The 24,736-nt window shown below is 46.7% G+C and overlaps 1 protein-coding gene across 2 annotated transcripts in view; it reads right to left on the bottom strand.

The window, feature by feature from the left end:
• STARD8 (StAR related lipid transfer domain containing 8) overlaps nt 1-24,736 on the bottom strand; it is a 105,717-nt gene that overhangs the window by 73,929 nt on the left and 7,052 nt on the right. The window contains exons 1-2 of one of the 2 annotated variants that reach the window (XM_085325932.1): nt 15,120-15,288; nt 7,179-7,212 (exon numbers count right to left, since the gene is read on the bottom strand). In XM_085325932.1, the coding sequence (XP_085182058.1) occupies nt 7,179-7,212; nt 15,120-15,164 (79 nt within the window). In that variant the 5' untranslated portion in view covers nt 15,165-15,288. Of the gene's footprint in view, nt 1-7,178; nt 7,213-15,119; nt 15,289-24,736 lie in introns of those variants that run through there. The other variant, XM_085325930.1, reaches the window with a different exon arrangement.

Here is a 24,736-nt window from a genome sequence, read left to right as displayed (position 1 = left end):
GGCGCCTGCGGCCGGGGCCGCCCGCTCCGCGCCTCACCGCACCCGCCCGGAACCGCAGCCGCAGCCGCAGGGAGGCTGGGTCTCCTTCACCGCGGAGCTAACGCGCCCGCCTCAAACCCGCCCCAGCCTCTCCCGCGTGGGAAAGGGCGGCACGAAGCGCGGCGCCCGCGGGCGCCCTGCGCGCTCGCGCAGCCCAGCGCCTCCTCCCCTTACAGCAAAGGTCTCTCCAGAAGCGCAAAGGGACCGCCCCAGACAAAGGAAACATCACCTCTCTTTGCACTTTGAATGCRGGTTACTTCTAAAACTCTTGCCAAAGACAGACATTGTACCGCCAAACATTTCTTTCCGTGTTCAATGTATTTTCTCATTTTAATGTCAAGGAAGTAACCACAAGTCAAAACTTCCCTCTCCATCCTTTCGGTCTCATGCGAGCCTCTCRGAGTCCGCACATACAAATGTACTTTCTAGCCTGCAGTTTTTTTCCAGTCTGTCTCAATCACTCCTTTGCTACCATGGAAAAAAGCTCTCAGTGTGCTGAGCACAAGGTGGCCATTCCATTGCATCAAAAGGGCCTTTTCCCCACTCATTCTCCGTATTTGCCAAACACTTTACAGTCTGGCCAACACAAGAAAAGAAAAAAAAAGTCTATTAGAGACTCTTCCTTTCTGTCCTTCAAAGAAAATCATCCAACTCTTGATAGGATCCTGCTGTTAAGGGGGGAGGGGGGGGGGAAATGTGCATTTTGTTAGCTACAGGAAACAGAAAATAATTCCAGACCCTGAAATTAAACCCCAGAAGGACTTAGGAGCTGAAATGGGGGGTGGGACTCAGTTTACTGCAGCAGTCATGAGATTTTAGTTACAGAAATTTTTATGTGCAAAAAGGGAACAAGGACAAAAATGGCTTCATTTCATAGGCTGGAGGTGCCTCTTGACTCTACAAATAGTTTCCCCATTACCATTTATTGGAAAAACTGAAGTGTGGCCAAGTGGGGTTTGATTTTCTTTTAAAGTAAGTCTTTCTTGGTTCATGTTTTAGGAGGGTTTTTAAAGAGTTAGTCACTGTGGCATGTGAATTTAGCAGACTGCCCTTCAGTCTGGAGAGGGTGGATAAAAAAAAAGGAATGATTTATTCAGTAGTGGACACATTTTTGCCTAAAGAGTAAAAAGGTAAAACGAGAACAAACGAAAAAATGTTTAAAATCACTGTAAGTCAATAGCACAAGTCCTTTGCACGCCTGTATCACTGCCCTGATGGTTACTATTAATTAACCAAGAGCATAATTACACGTACGCCTCCATGAATGGATAAGGGAATTACCTTTCCTGCAACCAACTCTTTACAAGGCTGCAGTTACTGCAGAGAAATAGCAGCATAAAGACAGCCACCGCTGGAAAGCCACCTGGAATTATGGTGGCAGCAAGACAGGAACGGGCAGTGCCTAGAACAACACTGAAAGTTGTATTTTATTAAAACAGTGTATTTTATTAGAATAGTATTTGTTTAAACAACGTAGATCCACAGCAGACAAGCATGGAACATCAGAGCTCACAAAGCTTGACTGTGCCCAGGAGCCTAATTACAAAGGCTTTGCCGCCAACRTACCATCTGGAAATTAAACCAATACGGACAGATATGTGCAAAAAGGTACAGCAGTTCAAAAATAATCTCAGGAGTCCACTCAGGAGGCCAAAAAGGAAATGCTGAAGATTATCCCTCAAGTCTGAGGAGATACTCTTCTCAGCTCCCACAGAAAAACCCGACAAGAGGAAGCACAAACCATTTATTTGCTCTCAAGCTGTCCTAGCAGGGTGTTTTCCAGCGAATATTTTCTTGTTTAGGAAGCATCTTTTTACTTTCCTGTAGTACTACAACTAATCACAAGACATTTCACACTACCCAGTCACAGGATCAATTCCCAATAACCAGAGAGTGCCCAGGAATAMGGACATGGAGGCTAAAATGCAAGGAAAATCAGCATACTAAAGAAATAAAGACTTCCCTTCAGGAAAAATAACCAAAGCAGTTCCCAGAGCCTTCATTTCACTGATGAGTCCAGTAACATTCACAGGTCAACACCKTCTTCCAGGAAGGTCTCACAACAGCGTGTACACCAGCTACCTCCCCGAGCGGGTCCTGCTGCAAGGCAGCAGACGTCGGGGTAGGTCTGCAAGTTACTTTCTAATAGAGATCAGTGTTTCAGAATGATTCACCAGCTGAGTCCAAGACCGACCCCACAAGCAGGCAGAGAAGAGGAAGGGGAAATGAAGACTCCCTTTCATCACATGTCACAGCAAAACCACTAATAATCACATTCAGTTCTGTTTTCTGCTTCCCACCACTGCAATTGTAATCCAGACTAATTACCATATTTTCCACCATGTAGCAGGCAGCAGTTCCTCAGAGTTCAAAAGTCCATGTGGAAACTGGTCACTGCATCCAAATCAAACACCCCCCTCCTCCTTCAAGCCATGAGTTTACTTTGGTGTCTTCCTTTGCTTTTATGCTGCCGTTAAATTGCTGCTTCAGCTTTGAGGTCAGTGACACTCTTGGAAAGTCAAACGGTCTGTGCACAAACATACACATGGTCCCATCACCGTGTACGTGATCCTAGCTACCGCTCTGCGAGTCTGCCAGTCAGAAAGACAAAATTTTCTCTTCCTATTCAAGCAATGACAGGAGACCAGATCCCAATCTCCTCCTCTCCCCCACGCCAAAATACGACACTACGTATCCTGTTACATGAGAAGACAAACTACCAAATCCCTGAAGTCGGCTGTTGATGGCAGGGTGATTTGAAGCAAGGAACCTGCAGGAGGGATGTGCAAGTCCTCCTACTTAGCATGACCCACAGCTCTCAGACCAGCAAACCATGCCAAAACAGCGTTGCTAGTTCCCACGTTACAGCAGGGTGTGGGCACTCATCATGTGGAAACTAGAAGGCCTTTCTAGTTTCTAGAAGGCCATAGTAAAAAGCTATGAATCAACAGAATCTACTCAAGATTTAAATTTAAATAACTTTTTAAATAATCTTTAAAAAGATTTAAATAACTCATGTAAAGAAAGAAGAATAATTCATCTGTGACAACATATCTAGGACAAATAAATTTATATGATTACTTTTGGAGAACCAGATGCTGTGTAAATACAACCCTATTATTTTATAAAGGGGCAAAAATTCAGCAGAGTATCCAGTGGCTCCTTTTCCCTATTATTTCACAATGTCCAGTAGAAGTAGTCCATTTTTGAAATATTATAGTATCAGCATCATCTAATGCAGTTTTTAAAAGCATCAACTCAGTAAGTTACACTGGGGCTGCTGCTTAACGACATTTGCAGAGAACACTCCAAAGCCTAACTCTGCAGAGGTCTGATGCTGCTCTTGACAGGAATTTCTTTTAAAGGATGCAGTTCTAGCGTGTGTGGCTTGTGTGCAAGTCTTTCCTTTTTGCTTTGTCCAGAACAATACATGGAAAGTTTAGTTAATGTCAAAAAGGAAGCAGAGGGTTAGGAAATCTATGAAAATGCAGGCTTTGAATGGGATCTGTCCAAAAGGATGGGCCTGGCGCCAAGGAGCGGTCATTGTGTTTTGCAGCAGAGAAACAGCACAGGGTTATCCTGCAGGATGGGAATCTTGCAAAAGAAACGTAAGGCTGGGAGGAGGTGAGATGGGGCAGCAGAAGYAGTAGGCTTAATGGCCATTATCAGGAGAAGAGAGGGTTCATTTCAAAGTCACTGGAAATTGCCTCTGTCCAGAAAATACACTGAATAAATTGGGCTGATTTGGTCTCGAAAATCAAGGACTTTAAGTGTTTTTCAATTTAAATTGTCTGAGAGATTAACAACTCTGCCCATCTAGACAGGGTAACAGTAAGGAATACTGTAAGAAACGTGCAGCTTCTTCAGTCCCAACAGATTATCACCATAACCCACCATTACCAGTGATTTGTATCGTTTAGCAGTCAGCAGTATGATCTGGGAAGGCTGAATCCCCATTTGTTCCTGTAGAGATACTGCCTCTAAGAAAGTAGATGAAAACACAGCTGTCTTTCATCATTACTGCTGAGGGTTCTGACCACGTCATATCCAGCTATTTTAATGACGATGGAAAGCAACAACAATTTTTGTACAGCCAGAGTTCAGTAAAGGGGTTACGGCAGCACAGCCTGCTGATCTCAGATCCTGGATGTTCCCAGAGAATGAACCTGGGAACAGTTTTTACTGTGTAGCTGGAAAGGGCTCAAGTAGTTTGCCAGGTGTGATGGAAGGAGAATACTATTGCAGGAGAGAATTAAAGACATGCACCATAGAATGATCAAAAAGTGCATTCCCAACAGTTATCCAGTTACTAGGGATAAACATGGAACAAACTCAACCCTGCCTCATGCAGTTATCCCAAGAGCCAAGGTCCTTTTGGCACCCACCCTAAAGAGATTAAAAAATCCTCAGAGAAGGGAATGATGTCTCTCAAGATCACTATTATAATGTTTCTTTAAGTGACCCAGATTTGCCAGAGCATCTTCCAAGGATGGTCAACTAAGATGATAGCAAGCAACTGCATCAGCATGTTTTCAGAATTTAAAAACCCAAGCTGAGATACGTTAACGAACCGCTTGCTTGTGCCAAGTCCAGAGTAATTCACAGTAAAACAGGGTAGTTTAATCACATTGCATTTTGCTTTTTGTTGCAAGGTACCATACTGCTGAGTATTGCAGTGATACTGAATAGCCCACTGTGGCTCCAGTTAATACATAAAATCATATGCAACAAATACTTTAGTGTAAAACTGAACAGCTGCTCATGCACATGAGGGCTCCTGTTCCTCCTGCATTCAGACCTGAACAGAAAAGTTGTGCTGTCCTGGACTATCATCCCTAAAGCAGCCAGCTCCCTGCCCAGCTCATCAGGCTGGAATGTGGAGATACAGCAAGGAAGGTGTGGGCTGGGATTATTATGAAATTCAAGGCAGTATTAACTGAATCTTTACCAGGACAGCCTTGGATTATAAAGGCAGTTTTAAAAAAAAAAAAAGAGTAAAAAAAAAAAAAAAAAAAAAAACTTCTAAACATTCTTCCCCCAAAACTCTTAGTCATGGATGTGATTTTTTAATTCTCCCCTGCCCCTTCCATTACACAGGGTTCTTTAACCCTTTTCAACAAGCTCTTGATATTCATGCTGTTAATCTCTCTTGTGAAAGGGCAAGAGAGACCACCCAGGATTACCTCTGGAGCTCCACTCACAAAGCACCTTTTGTTGCCAAGAGCTTTCCTGTGCTCTTGGGCTCTTGCACCAGCCAGGGCTCAGAGTTAAACCTAACCCTTAAGTGGATGAAAAACAACAGGCAAGGTCATTGCCCTCTAGTTAGGAAAACTACCTTGGAGATCCCCAGGCACATCCCATGAGCTCCATGCAATAACATGTTTCCTGTTTCACTCTGAAGGAGACTCCAATCAGCAGTACAGAGTGCTCTGCTTTACCCTTTCCTTTTCTGCTACTCACTGCTGATAATCATCTAAAGGGACCTGTTTTGACCTCCGCACAAAGGAGGAGACAAGGTGCCTTCAGAATGACCTAGGATTTCTCTATTTCCAGAGCTGCCAAAAGCTAATTCCCATAAGCTGAATATGGGACCAGGCTGAGTTTACTTGCAGGGTTGACTCTGTGCAAAGAACTTCTATTAGATCGGCTAATGAAATTTCATAATCCAGGACCTTAACCTATCTTGCCCACTTGGCCAGAAGCTAGGCATGCACCTACTCGCATCTCTACTACACAGATCCAGCATTCACCCCCACTGCAGCATACTGCCTCGGATGAAAAGCAGAAGCACTAGTAAGGACTCCCAAATCCTGCCTAACTAACAGTTTCTGCCTTTCCTCCCCTTCTTATATGCACAGACAGAATTTCAGCCTGAAGTTTCAGCAAGGTGATTGCAGCCAAACTACCTTACATCATGAAGAGGGAGTATTTTTTTTCAACCCTAGGGAGGGAGAGACCATGGTGAGAAACACAAGACAATGCACATCTCTTAGCTGGTTCCTGACAACAAGGCTTTTTGAGGTTGCAAACACACAGGGACAGAGTGTGCTCCAGAGCATTTCYTCACATCTGATAGAGAAGCAGCAGTTCACACCCAGGCTGGCCCTGTAGTTTCTAGCAAGTTTTGAAGCAGGGTCCTGCATTTTTCTTAAAACAAGCACGTAGCTCTCCCTAGTCCTGAGGAGCAGACCCTGTTCCCCCCGGATCTCCTGTTCCAAGCACCTCAGATCGCACACCACCTTCTCTCACAAAGTGGGTTCCTTAGGCCATCAGCGTCACCAGACACAGAGACAAGAGACAAGAGGGCTCACCCCTCAACCCACTTTCTCCCAGGTGGGACCTGTGAGCTCCCTGCTGCAGGGCGGCTCCTATCCCCAATCTCTTCTCTTGTCTTTGCTGACAAATGATTAGGACAGAAGAAGCCTGCAGACACACATACAATAGCTGCAAATCATGAGGGAAACTGTTAATGTAATTTTGCCTTGTCTGTTTGTTGCTGGTGAGAACTTTTTAATTGCAAAGCACAGGCGGCTCCAAACCAGAGAGATTGTCCTTCATAAGACACAGTAGCTTTAACACTTGGGAACTTCTAATGAGCTTATCTGTGGAGCAAGAAGCTGCTCATAATAAAGAAAGRAGGAACTGAAAAGAAAATAGAAAGGAGCAGACATGCTGTCAAGGCTGAGCTAGCCTGTTTAAACAGCTCACTGTAAACTGCAAACTGTGTGCAGTTGCTGCAATGCAAATATGAAGGGAAGGAGRACTTAACTCATCTCTGCAGGACTTCACACACACACGGTTTTCACTCCGTTAGGTGATGAATATTGCAACTTTATGGCCAAACCACACTTCTAGCTAAGGTGGAGAATGGAGGGGAGGGGGAAAAGGAGGGGCTGGGCACATCTTGGGGTGAGTGGGAGGAGAGAGGGGGCTGCGGGCAGGTTCCCTAGTGCACTGTCTGGTGGTTGGTGCRTGCCAGCATGGCATTACCTCAAAGCCTTTTCTATTCCCTTAGAAAATAATAGTTTTGAGGAATTAAGAGTGGGGACAGAAGAAACCAGAGATTCAGCAGGATTCCCTTATTTACATAGCCTCTGCCCAAAACAATTCCTGCTCAGAAAAACATTGTCTCAGCTTACCTGCATCTTTTTCGTCTTTTAGCAATGTGAAACACTGTAAAAAGAAAGAAAAAAGAACAGAAATCATTTTGTTATCTTCTTACTTTCACATACAAGGACTCCTAAAATTTGTATTCCTCTTTCATTCAAGCCCAGTTCACACTCCAACCACTTCAGCAGCTGGGTCCAGGTCTGATGGGAATTTGGGAGTTGAGAGGAGAGACAGGGGACACAAGGCCCTAGCACCATCCCAGAGGAAGTGCCATAGGGTTTCCTTATCYGGCTTCTGCTACCCAGGGCAAATGTGCCAAACCGTTAGCGCAGCCAAGACAAAGCAGCGTGTGAAGAGGGGAACAGTCGCAGGGGGCACGTGCCACTCACAGCACGAGGATGGCCACAGGCAAAGCCACCACAAAGGGAAATTCAAAGACAGAGACAGAGTGCCTTGGAGCCAGAGACCTCCTCCCCTCCGCGCTGCGAAGCCTTGAGAAAGACGCTATACAGCTCTTAAATAGGAAGGCAGGCAGGGACCGTCAGGTCCGCGGCAAGGGAGCAAAAGTGAATGTAGGAAGGAAGCGGTTTATTGCTCTGAACTTTAAGAYAACCATGATCTGTTCTGTGCCTCGGTGGCCACTGGGTGCCACTTGTGAGCCACCCTGCTCTCAGAGCAAGGGGAAACCTGCTGGGTCATTTTCCTCTCTTCCTCCTCCCCTGCGGTTTTGGTGCCCAGCAGCTGAGCGGGCAGTGCTGAAGGCACGTTCCCTGCAGGCCAGACCCATCTGGCTGTCAGTGGCTACGTCCCACAGTCCTTYCTCTTGCCAGCCGAGGCTGTGGTTCCTCACCGAAGTGCCCATCAGCTGCTCACAGCTGCCTGTTCCACCCTTCAGGAGAGAGCAGGCTGCTCCAGCATCTTTCTCCAGAAGAAAGCCTGGGGGAAGAGCACTCAGCATGACGGGAGGCAAGGAGGGGTAGCAAGGGGTAGCGCCCAAAAGAAACTATTCCCAGGCTTCTTGTAGCCAGAACACAGCACTGATACCTTCAGTTTTTCATGCACTCCTTGTTCTCCAGACTGCTGCCCCCTCCAGCGTCCACAGCCATTCTCTGCCTTTCCCTGCATGGTGGCCACCTCCCACAGGACCTCTCTGGACACAGCAGCAAGGCCAGCAGAAACACAGCAGAGGAGAGCACAGGCTCTGCTCCACCTCTCACTTCGTCTGCTGGGGCACTACCAAGCTACGCCTCACGAGCTCAGCATCAGTACATTAAGGCACAACTGGAAGGCTTAGCCTCTGTGGAGAGGAGAAAACCAGACGTAATAAAACACCACTCAGGCCAAGATATCTGAGAGACCATGCATGCCACAAAGCAGGGCTTGCAGAACATGCCAGGATCCCCACTGCAGGGAGTGGTATGCCAAGYTGCATATGTACCATAAGCACTTCAGGTGAAAAATAATCATCATGGTCCACAAAGCACAATYAGTTTTCCAAGACAAAGTTAGGAAGAATGCCAGCCTCGGCTACAACGGCTTGAGTGACCATCTGTTTTAGGAATCAGTTGTTTTAGGTGTTTTCTCCAGAAACAAAATAAAGTGGGAAGGGACTGCCATTCCACATGAGAGGAGTTGCAGTAGTTTCTCTGAAAAAGTGATGTTAATGGCATGAGAAATAGTTGGAGCAGAAGGAAGACAGATCCTAGGATATTTGGACACTGCCTTGGAGTGAACTACTAAAGRAGCCCTTTTCCCTTTAAGTCACCACAAGGGAATTTCAACAGAGATACCTGCAGCCCTGCAACCCCTTGACTCCCATGTCTCCAAGGCCATGAAAGAACTAGTGGAGTTCCTCCTCCTTTCTCCCATATCTAAGCTCACTACTTTTGCTTCATTTCTTCACTTGCCCTCCTACTTCKGCAATGAAGGAAAGAGGCATTGTAACCTGATGGCTCTCTAACAACCTGAGGGGAAAAAAAGTTTGCTTAGACTCAGCCTGTGATTATTTGGTCACAGGTATGTGATTATTTGTGCACTCGACTGAAAAAAAAAAAAAAATCCAGCTCATTCCCAGTAACCCCTTCCCTCCTTGGGAGGGACGGCAGAATGGACAAGGAATGAGCAAACGGTGGAGTCTGAGCTCCACTTTACAGAATGGCTGCGGTTAGAAGGGACATCTGGAGATCATCTAGTTCAACCCTCCCTGCTCAACCTGGGTCACCTAGAGTATGTTAGACAGGATCACCTCCAGGGGGGTTTTGAATATCTCCAGAGAAGGAGACTTCAAAACCTCCTGGGCAATCTGTTCCAGTGCTCTGTCACTCTCACAGTGAAGAAGTTTCCTTATATTCAGGTGGAACTTCCTGAGTTTCAGCTTTTGCCCRTTGCCTCTTGTCCTTTTGYTTGGCACCACTGAAGAGAGTCCAGCCCCATCCTCTTGACCTGTTTAGCCCTAAGATATAGTCCTTGAGGTTCAAGACTTAGTGTTAGCTCTTTCCTCACAAATACTTACTATCTGCTGAGGACAAGCAGAGACATACAACCTCCAGGACTGTCCAACCAAACTCAATGCAGAATAAAGTAGAAAATGACACCCCAACTCTTTCCAAAGCTACGTCACCAACAGAAGATAAGGCCTCTGCAGCACAGCCCAACAGCTGGGAAAACCAAGGAGAGGAAGGAAGGACTTTGCCCACTCTTCTTTTCCACTGCTCTGGCCAGGACTGACAGGAATTAGTCCTTGTTCCCCCCAAGCCTCTGAACCACCTGATGCCTTACCTAGCCTTGAACTCAGTTCAGTACATCCTTACACTCTGGCTCGAGCTGGCTTCAGAAGACATTACAAAAAGTCCTTGGTGCAGACAGATCCTCACTGTCACAGAGGAAATGTTAGGGCTCTAGTTTTCTCCCAGCCCTCTTGTTACCTTTGCAGCTGCACATGTGAGAGTAAAGGAGATGCCCACATTTTAATTGCACTAGCAGGCTCTAGAAGTGGAGAGTACAAGGGCACCTGCAGGCATGGGAAGCCAATGATAAAGATATTAAAGCAGAAAAGCTAAAAGCAGTCCGGCTTCCCTCACTGGGCTCAGCTCAGCACAGGCCCTACTTGCACTTTGTTTCCTCAGCTTCACTCTGAGCCTCACTGCAGCAGCCCCGGGATGAGGAAGGGACCTGAACACTGTGTTCACCCATCCCGGGGAGCTGCGCCAGCACTCCTGGCACTAGCACTGCACACACAGCATCTGCTCATGTCTCAAGCCTGGATTTCTGCAGGAACAAAGACAGCAGATCCCTGCTGGCGCAGAAGGAAGGACACAATTTGCAGGGAACTGCCAGGGGAGCTGTGCGAGCAGGAGAGGCTCCTATCACTGCCCCTTCCCCAGGTACCGAGGTGCACAGCAAAGCCCAGTGAGCCTCCTTTAGGACCTTCCATAGGCTCAGACGAACCCCATGCTCCCGTGCAGTAGGAGGCCTAGTCCCAGTCAGGGCAGATGTGCTCCCAGGGCCTTGGGGATAATTTCAGGAATGTAGCGTTCTAGTGAGCCTGATTTTCCCACAAGCCAGCCAGGACCCTTCTTCCTGTCAGGGGCACTGGGGCTTGGGGATAACACACAGGAAGACGTGCTTAACCATGTCACTGCTGCTGTGCTCCTCGCAGGAGCTTCTGGCCTTGGAAAGGCACCCAGCGAAAGCCGCTCTGGGACCCCGGGGTTATCGCTGGAATTCCACAGAGCTTGTGTGGTTGTAGGGAGGTTACCAGGGTCCTCAGCCTTGTTTGGCATTTCTAATTCTTTTTTCTCACTGGAGGGAAATGCAAGGAAACTTTGCTGGCTGTTGCTTGCTCACCTCTGTCCAGTCTACAGCCTTCAGGGAAAGCCTGTGCAGAAGCCTGACCATTGCTGTAGCAGCACGTTAGGACCTGGAGAGTATCAGAGCTGAAAATGTTTGGACAGTTAGATTATCACTGGGATCTCCACAATATCCATTATTGCAAAACTCTTACATCTAGCAAATTAGTTAGAYACCCATGGAGATGCAGCAAGGTCTACTATGCAGTGAGGTACTGCTAGTCTAAAAAGCCATAGCAAGAAAGGGATAAGAAAATGCCCTTATCCTAAGATAACTTTTGKAAGCTTCCTCTCCCCTTCCATTTGCATCCTGACCTTATCATCTTCATCATCTTTTTTCCACAAAGTCTTCCACCCAGGCACAGCTCAATCTCATTTAATCTGGAGAGCTTTAATATCACCATCGGAAGCCTGCACACACCTTTCTGTCCATTCAAGAGCTACTGCTCTTCATAGCAAGTAGCTGAGCAACACAAACAGGAGTAGAAAAAAAAAAGAATGAAATTAAAAAAAAAAAAACAAAGAGATGCCTCAGCCCCTATCTGAGACCAGTGCTGGTTGACAGAAATAATGAGAGGCGTGATGTCCTCTGTCCCTTCTGCTTCCTGAAAGCACAGCTGTTCCCAGCACTGTCTACCACTTTTGGCCCTGGAAGCAGCTCTCTGGCTGAGCACAGAGCCAGTGCAGGCTGCTTACCCRGCTGCCATCCCTAGGAAAGCTTGGCTATTCCACCTGGGAGTTGTCTAACACTTCTAGGCCCCAGTCTGTTATCTATCAAGTCTGATTTGTGGTTACTGTGGAAATGATGGAAGTGGAAATATGGGGAACTGTAAGCTTTCGACAGAAGAAGAGAAGAAAAAGAGAAATTAAGACGTCTCCACCAGAATATCTTGTGTTGCTTCAAGTAGAGCAACCGGAAGTTTAAAAACAGCAAAGAAACACACGCAAGACACATATACAGTTCTGTACTTATGAATAAGGCACCTGTAATATATAGCAGGGAGCTCCTAATGTCCTTAGTGGAGTTTTGCTACACCAGACTTAACAGAAGTCTTGCAGGCAGATCCAGTAACAAATCACAAAATGCAAAAACATCATTTTTGAGCTGAGTAGCTCAATGTGGTCCTCACATCTGGACATCAAGGACACTCCATTCTAGGCAGAATTCCCTCCCATCTCTTACTGCTGAATCTGCCATTCCAAAGGAATCATTACTTTGTTTACACATATTTAAACAGATTTTTTTTCCCTACAACATGTAAGCTGTAGGGTGTGAGTCTGAACATTGTTCTGCAGGGCTTGTTCTCCATGGGCAAAGTTCACCCCTCTTTTTCTTTTCTTTTTCTTTTTCTTTTTTTTTTTTTTTTTTGGGGGGGGGGTGAATCTATTTAATTTCAAACATCATCTGTGATGTTGAAAAGTTGGCCAGCAATGAAACTTTTCAGTGACCAGGAGGAGATGAAGGTAGGGGAAAAAGAATCTTGGAACAATAAGACAATAAGACTCCTGATCCTGTGAACGACTTTTGCCCATATTTAGCCTGCAAAGTGCTGTTTGCATGCTGAAAAAGCATTTTTAAAACAAAAGGCTGATACAAATATCTGCTTGATTAGTAAAACCAGGGGTTCACATACGAAAATATTCTCGAGTGGAGGAGGTGCGAGCAGGGAATGTATCCGGGGGTGAGGAGATGCTGAGAGGGTGCTACCGAGCACTCCCTGGGGAGCAGGGCCAGAGGAGCAGCTGCAGCAAAGGCAGGCAGTGGGGCAGTGATGGGGAGATCTGGCCAGGCCATACACTGAGCGGGGCAGAAGCTCCTTAGCTCTCAGGAGCTTCACTGGCACTTCTGAGTCACCCGCTCTGGCAACCTCCTCGAACACCCAGTCYGCTAGATCTAGACCATTACACCTTTTCTCCTGCTCCCTCACTGCAGCACTAACTTGGCTTAATGCTAACTTGGGGTGTCAACAGAAGTTGTAAGCTCATATTTGCACGGGTGGATAGACACTCTGTGGGTACCAGGAAAGCTCTGTCTGCATCCATGCRTGCTAGAAAAAGGTAATCAGAGACTCCCCAAGTTACAAACAGGAGTGACACAGGGTGAACCAGCCGCCCACCGAGTACCACTCAGGTGGCGAACATGCAAAACCACAACTGTGGCAAAGGGTTAGAGTCATCATGTGCCGCCAGTTGTTCAGTGGGATCATTCATCAAGTAAGAGGTAAAGCCAGTTGTCCACTGATTGCTTTCAGTTCTGCTGAGGTCAGCGGGCACTGAGGGAGCCCAGCACAGTGCAGGATGGAGCCCTCCGACAWACCGTTGTTAACCAAGCTCTGCAAGAAAGGATGAAGTGCCTCCAGTTCTTATCTTAGTCTCTCCACAAGCAAGATGACAATAATAACACTTAGCTCACAGGGATGAGGAGGGTTAATAAGGACTTGCAAAGCTCCCTGGAGACAGCAGGGACAAGACAGCTATTAATAATATTAATGAATTTCTCAACTGTCATTTTTAGACTCAACTATTTTAAGCTTTGCATTGAAACCCCTAGGGAATAGTGTACATTCCACATTCATTTCACCACAGCAGATCCACATGCTTGATACAATCTGGTGTACAGTATTGATTGGAAAGGGATTTTAGCATTTTTCCAACTTGAAGCTCTTGAAGTCCATACTGACAGTACCTCCAGCATTTATCAGTCACATACCACTACACTGTATCACAAACTGTGATACAACAAATCTAACACAACAAACAGGGTCAGGTTTAAARAGATAGAGTTGCACATTATTAAAAAAGCAGAGGAGGAATTAAACGAAAAAATACCAGATGCCATAAGAACTACCGCTCCAGGAAATTAAAAACTCGGGGCCTCCGGTCTCAATTGTTCCATTGTCATCCTATTTGTAGCCACTCTGTTATTCCAGACTGACACAAATGTAAGCAAAATCAGAACCGGGCCCAAGTGCTCTATCAAATGACCTAACCCTCTAAACATACTTCACGGCAAACATGCCTTTCTGAGAAAACAAAATTACAGAAAACTGCACCATGTAAACATACTGGCAGAATCCAGACCGCTTTACATTTTCTGCAGTGGATGGCCTTAAGCACATACGGCCTTTTCACCTGTTCTAAGACAACATCTCAGGGCCTGCAGCATTAAAAGGTTCACAGATACCTGTGAATAACACATTTTGTACCATTCAGGTTTATGTGCACATTTGCATTTGTTCTGTTTGCAAGCTGTGTTCAGCCAACAGCTTATAGAAGGTGTCAGCAACTGCAGCCAATGCAGAAGAGCGAGTAGGAAAAAGAAAAGAGTTTCTGACCAAACATTCACATTAAGAAGGAAGAGATTTATTCTATTTATCAAAAGTAACTCAGCCATAATTTGCTGTTTATCAAAAAGCAAGGAGGAAACGCATGCCAAGGACAGAGGTGGAGATGGGACCGTTCATCATAGTTACGGCCACTGATTAGAAATAGGCACATCTGTGTGGGGCCAGCAGGGGTGATGAACCCAAGCCTTCTCTCTGCCATATCTCACCCAGACCAGACCTACGACCAGACCTATTCAAGAACCATCTAATTTATGGCAGCAGCACACACGCATGCACATATACACAGAGCTCATCGACAGCTGCATTTCAACTACTAGTTGTGTGTCCATATATAACCTGTGTATCCAGGCACATATGTTCATTTTGGGGCCATGCCCACTGAGCAGTCACATGCAGCCTTAACGCGTCCTTGTGCCAGAGAGGCTGTGAAATGTGTGTCTATCTGCCCACATGCCAGCAGCTTTCTGCAGCAAGCAGCACCCCTCCCTGCTCTCCAAAAGGAGCTGCTGGCTTCAGGACACTTTGCATAACATGACTAATATATATGGGTCCACRCAGTGCACTCAGACGTATGTATCTGCGTGCAGGCCATTCAAAATTAACCTCTCCACATGTACATGCGGCAYAGGCAGGACATCCCTCCAAATCAGGAACTGAACTACAAACTCAAGCACCTCTTGGGACGCCTCCCCCATCCATCCTGCCTGGCTCCTTTTCCTGGAAAATAACAGGGTGTCAGAAAGCCTGGACACAATTTAAATAGGCAGTTTCTTACCTTGGCTCTTTTGAAGCAAGCCCAGAAAAAATCCAGTAATGGCATGACGGACAGAGTAGCCGGGAGAACACGTGGACCAACCCTCCGGCACGCCAGCGGCTAGACCATAGTGCTGCCCTCAGCCCCGGGCAGAGGCCACCCCACCAAATCCATAAGTTTCTCCTTGCAGCACATAGCAGCTGGGCGAGACCTAGGGAGGACGGAGCTGCTGCGGCAGGGAGAGGGAGGGAGGGACAAGAGGAGGGCGCACTGCCTGGGGAGGCGGGCCAAAGGATTCAAACCCTGCACCGTTATTCAGTTGGTTACGGACAGGCTTGGATTGCAATCGAAATTCTCTGAAGATTGCGAGTTTTAAAAAGAGACAGGCTTTCCTTCCTGACTCTTTAAAGCACCATGCGGCATTGCTGTCCCCAGGCAGCTGGAAAGAGCAAAGGAAAAGAAGGAACCACATAGCAAAAGAAATGGGAGTTTCACTGTCAAAGACACATGTAGGACATTGGAAATCCAAACCCCAGATGGTTTAGATTTTCACTCTAACCCCTGCTCCAGCTCATCAGCACCAGTCTCAAATGCACTTTCACAGAGCTCTCAGTATTTTCCTCTAAGGGATAAACAGTACCCTGCGTTGTTAACGTTTCCGTCCCCGGACGCCCCCGCCGCAGCCCGCAAACCCTTTACGCTCAGGTGTAGCCAGTTTCACTGCAGCCGCGATGGGAAGTGAATTCTTCTGCAGGGCAATTGGCAGCGGCTCTGCAAGCCTGCAATTGTGGCTATAGCTGGGAGAAAACTGTAGGGGGAAAAAAAATACAATAATCAAATATGACCCAGCCATTCATTTTGACTCTATTCACAGCTCCTTATCTTCCTTCTGCAAACATTTGTGCAAGCTTAGCATTTGTTCACAAGAAAGACCATAATAAAAGGAAGTGCCACAAACTTTTGTGCAAGTAATCAAGAATACGGGCCTTCAAGTTAGAAGTCTTCTTGTAGACACGTAAGAAAAATACCACCAATTTCTGATTTAAGAGATCTATTTGAAAACAAACTACAGCAAGCTGATCAGCAGTCACATCAGGGATACACCATATTTCTGGAGAGCAGTTAGTAAACGACGAGTCGCTCTACAATACAACTCCTGCTCACTCCTTACCCCCGGTTGCCATGAGGCTCCTCCACACACCAAGTAACAACCACAGAGGCCAACCCTGGATCCACACAAAATACACAGCAGGACTAGAACATGTGCTGTTATTTACGAGTTCTCTATCCGAGCATTACGTCTTTATGTTTTAATACTCCAGCAGATGTTGCATGCAGCAGCTGAGCCCTCTGCCAAACGTCAGCGAACACTGTTGATCACAGACGGACCAGGATATAGCACCAGAGCCCACCTGAAACAGTAAGGGGGTCCCAGCAGACTGCTCCTGCCCACCCTGGTGCTGGAAGAGTTGGTGGGGAAAAGCCACTGCATTTCCCTCTCCTTCACCAGTTCTCTTCAGACTGTCCTGCCACACCTGCATGARGGCCAGGAGCCTGCTTCCACCCGGGCACCACAGCAGCCCAAAACCACTGCACTGACCGATGAGGAGAGCCAGAGCCACCAGAAGAAGGCAGCAGTGGAGGGAACGGGACCCACCCTCCTGCACTGCGCTCATCAGCTCTGGCTGGCCGAGCGGCAGAGCCCGGGCAGACCGGCTGGGTGGCAGGGCACGCACAGGGACATCCCGAGGCGCGCAGCATTCGTGCAGCACTTGGCATCACCTCCTCCGAGGGGAAGAGGCCTCGTCGGATCCCAAGGCCCTGTTACAGCGGGAACGGAGCACAGGCTGTTCCCGAAAGCRAACGCTTCAAGCCTTTGCATCGTGGCTATCAGGGAAAAGAGGAGAAAATATTCCAAGACCAACTTGATCTCTTTTACAAGTTTCACAACAGCCTCGCCAGGCGATGCTGGCTGAGGTGGCGGGAACACAGCCAGCCCTGCCGATCCGCCTCAGGGCCGCACACAGCCCCGCCAARACCCGATGCAGCAGCAACTGCCTACGAGTGAACTCGCTCCAGAGGATCTCAGACTCCGTGGGCTTCACAACATGGAGCTGGGGGTCGGGGGACTCATCTCCAAAACCTGTGCCTTGCTACCGAGGACACCTGCAGCAACGGCCCGCGTGTCCTTTAATGCTGAGCACCCTCCAGCCTCACTGACACTCTCATCTGCAAAGCGGAGACAGTGGTCACACCACATCAGGAAAGCAGAAGAGGGGGGACAGAACAGTGTCAGCAGGGGACACACAAGATACTGCCCAAGGCCCTTCTCCATCTCTTGCCTTTTTTTTTTTTTTTTTTTTAATTAAAATAAGTACTGAACAAAGTACAAGCAAGGCAAGTGGTCAAAGTCATGGAAGGTGACCGGAGACCACAAAGGAGGAGCAGGGCTGGTGAAGTTGCACCCACCTGTGAGAAGATTGCCCTCTCAAGCATGACWGCTACCTCCATAACATCCCACAGACCCTTCCAGGACTCCCTGGGCCTGCACAGCTACTGCWGAGGGATGGGAGCCCAGGGACTCCTGAGCACGCAGCAGGCAAGGGTCCCATTGGACAGGACACCCTTCGGGCCGTTGCCCAGCGGCATTAACATTCCTTCCGTGGCAGGCACTTGGACTATGTCATTCTCAGGCATCAGTTCCAGTTGCCTCCCTCCATCTCTCCCTTGCTCATTCCTCAGCTCACATTTTGGCACTAGTCCCAGACTTGGCACCGACCACAGCTGCTTTATGGTCTTTCCTGGTTTACTGGGCCCAGCTCAGCCAGGGCTGGATAGATACAAAGGCATAGCACAGAATAAGCTTTGAGTGTTGTCCTCCTTTCTTCTTTAGACAGTCAGAGCTGAGATCATTTGGGGACACCTCAATCCTGGTCATCTTTCTTAGCAACCATTTTACCTGCAAAAGCATATGCATGAGTTGCATCCAAACACTGTCTGAAAGTCACCTGTACCCCCTAAGTTACTGATCCCTGCCTCAAAGGCTACTTTCTTTTTCCTGGAGATTTGCAAATACTTTCCTGTGGTGGAGGAAGGCAGCTGGACAGAATGCCTATTTCCAAACAACCCCCATCAGTTCACTCAGAACATGTGCACTAGAGTTTTTTTTAAAAGACTTACAGGTGAATCCCATCATGACAGAGCTGCTGAAAGGCATTACTACTGCTTGCTGTGTGATCCTGCAAAAGGCAATCACCAGCTCTTATTCACTCCAGACTGCCTAGAGTAACTTCTCGAYATTTCTTGTAGTCACTGCCTCAGCAGCAGCAGATCCTGCAGTGCAGAGCTGAACACCCCGACCGAGCCAGATGCAGAGCCCAGGCCTGGAATAGCAAGGTTTTGTGTGTGAAAAATATGCTGATAGACCAGGAAGCAGGCAAAGGGATTTATGTGCATGAATGCTCAGGTGGGCCCCAGATCTCCTGTCCTCCAGTACAATCTCTGTACACTGGAGGCACATGAACTCATCATTTCCTTTTCAACCAATACTAGGGGTTAAGCTAATTTTCTAAAGGAAGGATTCCTTGCACAGAGCAGARACAATTCTGAGCTGGCTTCCCTTCTGGTTTCCTCTTGGTCTGGTCACTTTTTCCATTTGGGGTTATCTGGTTAGCAGCTGCACTATGCTTCAGGAGGCAAAGTGCTAGCAAGTCAGGTAGTCACACTTCCCAGACAGCTCATGCAACCCATCAGGTGCCGACAGGCATTCACAAATTAACTGTGATAGACTGATAGAGATATCTCTGTCCCAGCTAAAAATAAATAAATAAATCCCTCCTGAAAGGGTGAGAGCCACAAAACTTTAAGCACAACTGTACTGGTCCACTAGAAAGGCACRAACAGAGAAGTGACACAGCAAGCACTTGGTTTCATAGATTGCTCGGATGGGAAGAAGTCCTATTCCCATTTTCTATTAAATAAATAAATAATCAGTGTAAATATAAGCAAGTTGTCTCCTTCCCAGGGCCTGGGAGATAAACCACAAAGACTTCTGCATATTTTTGTAGCTTCTTCCTATCTAGTCATCCCAAAAGCATTCAAGTAGTTTTAAATCTAGGATCCATCTTCTGCATACCAGGGTATTATCCTCAGTAAGATTAGGTCTTGAGTACTGGATCCACTGCAGAGTGGCTGAAACATGTACACACAGCTTTCCAAAGTTGATATTTCCTGCAAAGTGATGTCAGGACACAGACTCCCTTGTTGCACCTCTCTTTACAACATTCCTAACGTACTTGCTCTTTAGGTATCTACCCTACTGAAAAGACAAAAGCAATTTCTGTGAAATAAATAAAAATACATATACACACATGTATATGTATATACACACATATATACACATACACACACATACCACCAACACCTTCAGATTTACGTAAGAGTCCTTTTTGAGTCAATTTTAAATGGGACATYCTAAAAAACTGACATACTATACCAACTTAAGAGGGTTCCATGCAGTTAAATACCAGCTGTACTTCAACTGCTGCCCACACTGCCCGAACCCAACCTGGTCCACCAAACTGCTCACCAACTGAGCCTAATACTGCAAAYTGACATCTTGCTTTCTCCTTTATCTATAGGACAGAGCTGGTATTTTGGAGGACAGGTACAACATATTCTCACAGCGGGTCATCATCCAGGGGATCCGATGTCACCTTTGAACACGCCTGCAGCCAGCAAGCTATTCTTATCCCATTGACGAGCTATTATCATTGATATCGCTCAACAGCACTTAGGCATCATATTAATAACGATTAAAGGCTGGTAGCCTTCCAGATAATGTCCCTCTCTGGCAAGACAAGCAGCTGTCACTGCTGGTACTGCTCCCGAGGGTCAGCTCCACTTCTGCTGGTAAACATGGGATATCTGAAGGTGTGAGCATTAGGCACGCTGTTCCTTAGAAGCAAACAGTTCCAGCAAATCATTAACATGCAGTGATTTTCCACTTTCTGCTATGAACAGGCATTTCCCAGAGGTCAGGAAGAGAGCAGCTACTTGCAGAGCAAGCATTTGCCATATTAGCATAGCAGGAACAGTAACCCTTTTATTTTAATAATGCTGAATTGATAGGCGGGTGCTGAAAGACTCCAGCACTAGAAGCACAGAACATGAGGGTGTGACATKGGATGGTGAGAGAAAAAGGGGGTGGAGACATGTAAAACTCACTGCCCACATGAAGCATCACCCCGATGGAGTTGGTAGAGAACATGCCTTTCCAACAACAGCGCTTAACTCTTCCTGTGCTGGATAACTACTCCCTCTATCACAGCAGATGAAGTAAGATGCTTTGCAGACCCTTCTCTTTTCAGCAGGAAGATCTGGTGTGGGGTACACCTTACTCCTTGCTAGTCAGGTGGTGAAGCCGATTTAGGATTGAGCTGCAGTGCCATTCCCAGCACTGACCAGAAGATGCTGGCTTCCTGGCCAGAAAGGCCAAAGTTCTCCATTTAAACTTCACAAGAGCAGTAATGGTTTTCACACAGATACACATACCCTGATGGAGATGTCTCTGGGGCCACCAGCAGTTTAAATTGGTCTCTTATAACTTCGGCCTCTTCTCTGAGTCTGCAGACAAGGCAGTTAGCAGTGGTTTCTGTGATGAAGGCACTGGGAACATGACTGAGCTCCTCTTTAAGACAGCCAAAGTCTTCTCAATGTTAAGAGGAGGGAGATAGCCCATCACTTCACACAACTCCTTGAGTTTAAGGGAGAAAGGGAGAAAAAAAAAAAAGCAAACCTCCCAGCACCAGGATTTGCACACTAGTAGTACTGAAGAAGCACAAGACACCACAAAAAGCCTACTAAGATATGTGAAAGCTGAACAAAATCAAAAGATATTCCCTTGTTCCTTGCCATCTCACAACAGTCCTGCACCACTGGTGACTCAATGTGCTCCATCTATGCATGTCACAAGTGTTTCCGAGCTCAGTGTACCCTCTGCAGCCTGAGGAGCCAGCCAACTTCCTCAGCAAAATGGCCACCCCCACGGAGGTGAGGCAGGAGTGAGTGCCATGCTACTCCATAAAATGCCAGGCACTAACTCACAGCCACGTACTGTTGATTTTCTAATTGACTTCTTGGAAATAAATATCCCCCCTAAGAGGCAGATCATCTTGCCAAGTCCTTGAACCTTGTCTGTAGACTAGAACTGACAATGCTCTCCATCCCCATAGCCTTGGGCTATCCTGGGCTTTCTGTAACATGGTAGAAGAGGAACAGAATTCTCCAACTTGTGAGTGTTTTTGTAGATGATACTTGGCCAAGAAAAGTTAAGCATAGCATCAGAGAAACCTCAGCTCCCTTGAGACCCAGTGCCAGAAAGGAAGTGAACCACAGAATTCATGCTTAGCATCTTTAACATCCATCTTAATTCCTCCCTCTCCTGATGATCCATAGCAAGGACAAAGTTTCATAACCATCCATCATGAAGGACTTGCTAGAAAGCCAGAATTGCTCTGGACACCAGCTAGCCTTCTTGCAGGAATAAGTCTGGGTGCAGGGTAGCCACTCAAACAAGTTACCCAAGTTTGCACTTAACAGCTCCCCTTATGTGCAGAGAGGCCAAGCAAGATACCAGAGGAAACAGATGAGGAAAACAGCGGCAGAAAGTTAACTGCAGTTCCACAAGGGTTTTTTCTCATGTGCCATAGTCTTTCTGGATATTATTTTTATTTGTACGTACCAAGGTAGGCAAGAAGTTAAGCAGATTAAACACACACTCAACTTTCTGGCAGAGATTTGCAAAGCTGTTTACAAGATACAGCCAAAATGCTCTAGTTTCCTCAAGTCCAGCTCCATCTGTCMAGGCATTTAGCTAAGATGCCTGGCCACAGTTCATCATGACAGGCATGAGTAGCACAGCTGCATAGTATGCAGCACCACTTCCAAATGCGAGATCTGCACTCACTCACTGAGGGGGTTTCACCCTTCCTCATATTTTAGTTTTTGTTTTGAAACAAACACAGGCCTCTTTCTCCACAGAGGCCTCCTCATCTTCATGGGGTGCACAGATCTTTACCACAGAATAATAGAAGTTTAAGATCATGAATTTTAGATTCAGCTTATTAGGTTGATTTACCAAAACCTAATTTACCTAAAATATATTTAATAAGCAGTTTGCCCATCAGATTTTCCATTTCACTCTAATCCTTTTCTTTTAAAGTTGCTCATTAAAAATAATCCCAACATACATGCTTCAGTCTCCAACACTGCATTTCAGAAACACAAATAAACCATTTGAGGGGGGGGGAATTAGATGACAGTCTAAACTGTTTGGTTTTGATTATGTGACCAAACAGCAAAAATGAAAGTGTTATTTCTTGGAATAGGTATATACCTGATCTTGTCAATCATAAGGGGCGCTCTGCTTTTGTGGTTCAGTTAGAATTTTTTTCTACCACTAYCACTGGTTCCTTAACCCAAGCAAATAGTACCTCCACAGCTTTCTTTTTCTGGGACAACCACTTTTCTAGAGGAGCAGTTAAACCGTTGGTCACCAGTTAGTACCTCCCTGAAAGCGAACATGCAGCATCAAAAAAGAACTATGAAATGACGATAGTAAAGAAACGGCTTTGGCAAATCGAGGGTCCATTATAAAAAATTATGATCCAGTGAAATCAAGCCTGACATACATTCGCGTACAAACAAAAAGGCCATTTATTGATAAATGAATGTTATTTCCAGYGCAGCAGTTGCTGCTCCTACTTTGAAGGATGATGGGCAAGCTATTAATACACCATGGGGCTTGTGCCATGACCAAAACAAGGGAAAATACCCTGGCCTTTGCCAATGGGGCACAGCGAGTCCCTCCRGCGAGTGACCCAGGCCTGTATTCGGCCACTGCTGTACACAACGGTCTTTTGTGCCAGACGACTGCAGGGGGAAGCGGGAGAGTGCGGGCGCCCAAGGGGGCACGTTCGCCCTCGCGGCCCCAGGAGCCGGCAACGAGAGCGTCAGGCTGAACCTCCCCGGCTCCTTCCCACCCCCCAGGAGCTGCCACCCCTGCAGCTTTTCAGGTGCTTTCCCCCCACAGCAGAAACCAGAATCCGCGCCCCCCCACCGCTGCAGGCTAGCCCAGCGCGGCTGGGGGCTCCCCGCGGGTGGCTCTTGCCGGGGCAGGAAGCCACGTGCAGCCCCCCAGCAAAAGCATCCCTCACCAGGGACCGCTGCCTRACCCCCAGGAGCCTGCTCCCGCGGCAGCTCCGCTTGGGGGACGACTCCACTTTGCATTAACCCCCTCCAGGTGAAACGCAACCCCGAGGCWGCAGAGAAAATGAGTCCCGAAGGACCGTCCTCAACGGAATAAGCCTAYTTTTAAAGGCTGAGGCAAACAAGCGAAAAGCAGGACGTTATAGACTCACAATATTTTATCTGTAGCATTAACGTTCCCCTGATAACTTCAGTTTCAAATGCTGATAACATTTTCTCTCAACTCTAAAATGCCAAATACCAGATTAATGCTGAACTTGTTTGGGGAAAAAAAATAAAAAAAAAATGCAATTGGGATTTTTCAGAGTCTCGGCGAGAACTATTCCTCTGCAAAGTTTACTTGGCAGTAAAAAAATAAATAAAGCAGTATTTTATTTGTAAATAATGATGTATGTATTTATAATTTTTTGAGGAGAAAAATACAGATTTAGMCTTTGGCAGCACCTTTGTGGGGACTGTTCAGTGTAGGATGTCTTTTTGCAAACTTCAATTCAAAAAGAGGCCATAGACTTTACATTAAAAAAAAGAAAAAACTAAGAGACTGGAGATGACATTACTGAAAGTTTTAGTCAGTGAGATTCCTGTGGAATTTATGATGTACAGTTTGGCAGGTGCTCTTGCTCCATTGCCCCAAGACTTCTATGAAACTATAAGCCTGTAGGTAATACTCAAACTTGGGGACTCAATAGCTTGAGTTTTGAATCCGCAAATTCTGTTGAAGTAAAAATTGTAGCCTCGTTAATGAGATTCTTCTGTCTTTCCCCCTTAAATGACTAGCCTTAGCCTTCTCCCCAGCCTCGGCCATCCCCATTTCTGCCTTCAGTGGGCAGCACAGAAGAGGAGCAGCACCAGGGGCAAATAACATCCCGGAGCCACCGGGCGAAGCAAGAAATAGAGGGAAAACAGTGCACGCCGCCGGCCCCACGAGCAGGGTCCGAGCAACCTCCAGCCTTTTTCCACCCGGCGGGTTTCAGCGTGCCCGCCCAGCCACCAGTGCCAACAGCTTGCCTTTCTGCAAGCTCTGTCCTTGTCACCCCAGGGAGACCTTCCTTCTCCCTCCTTTGCAGCACCCTCCYCCCGGGAAGGAATCTGCATTTTACTCACATTATTGGTTTGTTCAAGTTTATGTTTGACAAACACTGGCAGAGTGCGATTTGAAGATGACAGTTTCTAAAAGCCATACATAACACCTTTCTTTTCCAAATTATCACATATAAAACTGTCAGAGTATWATTTCCAGAATGGTACAATATCAGAAGCCTAGGATTTAGGACTATCCTAAATAGATATATAGTGACCACAGGTTTAATTTTTAGAAGAGGAAAAGCTGAGTTCTCCCTCTTCCTTCCCACAATGATATCCCCAGAAAC

The sequence above is a fragment of the Rhea americana genome, unplaced genomic scaffold (genome assembly GCF_003343005.1).
Source record: "Rhea americana isolate MKP2758 unplaced genomic scaffold, rheAme1 scaffold_125, whole genome shotgun sequence".
Classification (NCBI taxonomy): domain Eukaryota; kingdom Metazoa; phylum Chordata; class Aves; order Rheiformes; family Rheidae; genus Rhea; species Rhea americana.
The sequence above is the reverse complement of the archived record's forward strand: the minus strand, read 5'-3'. Positions and strand labels throughout refer to the sequence as shown.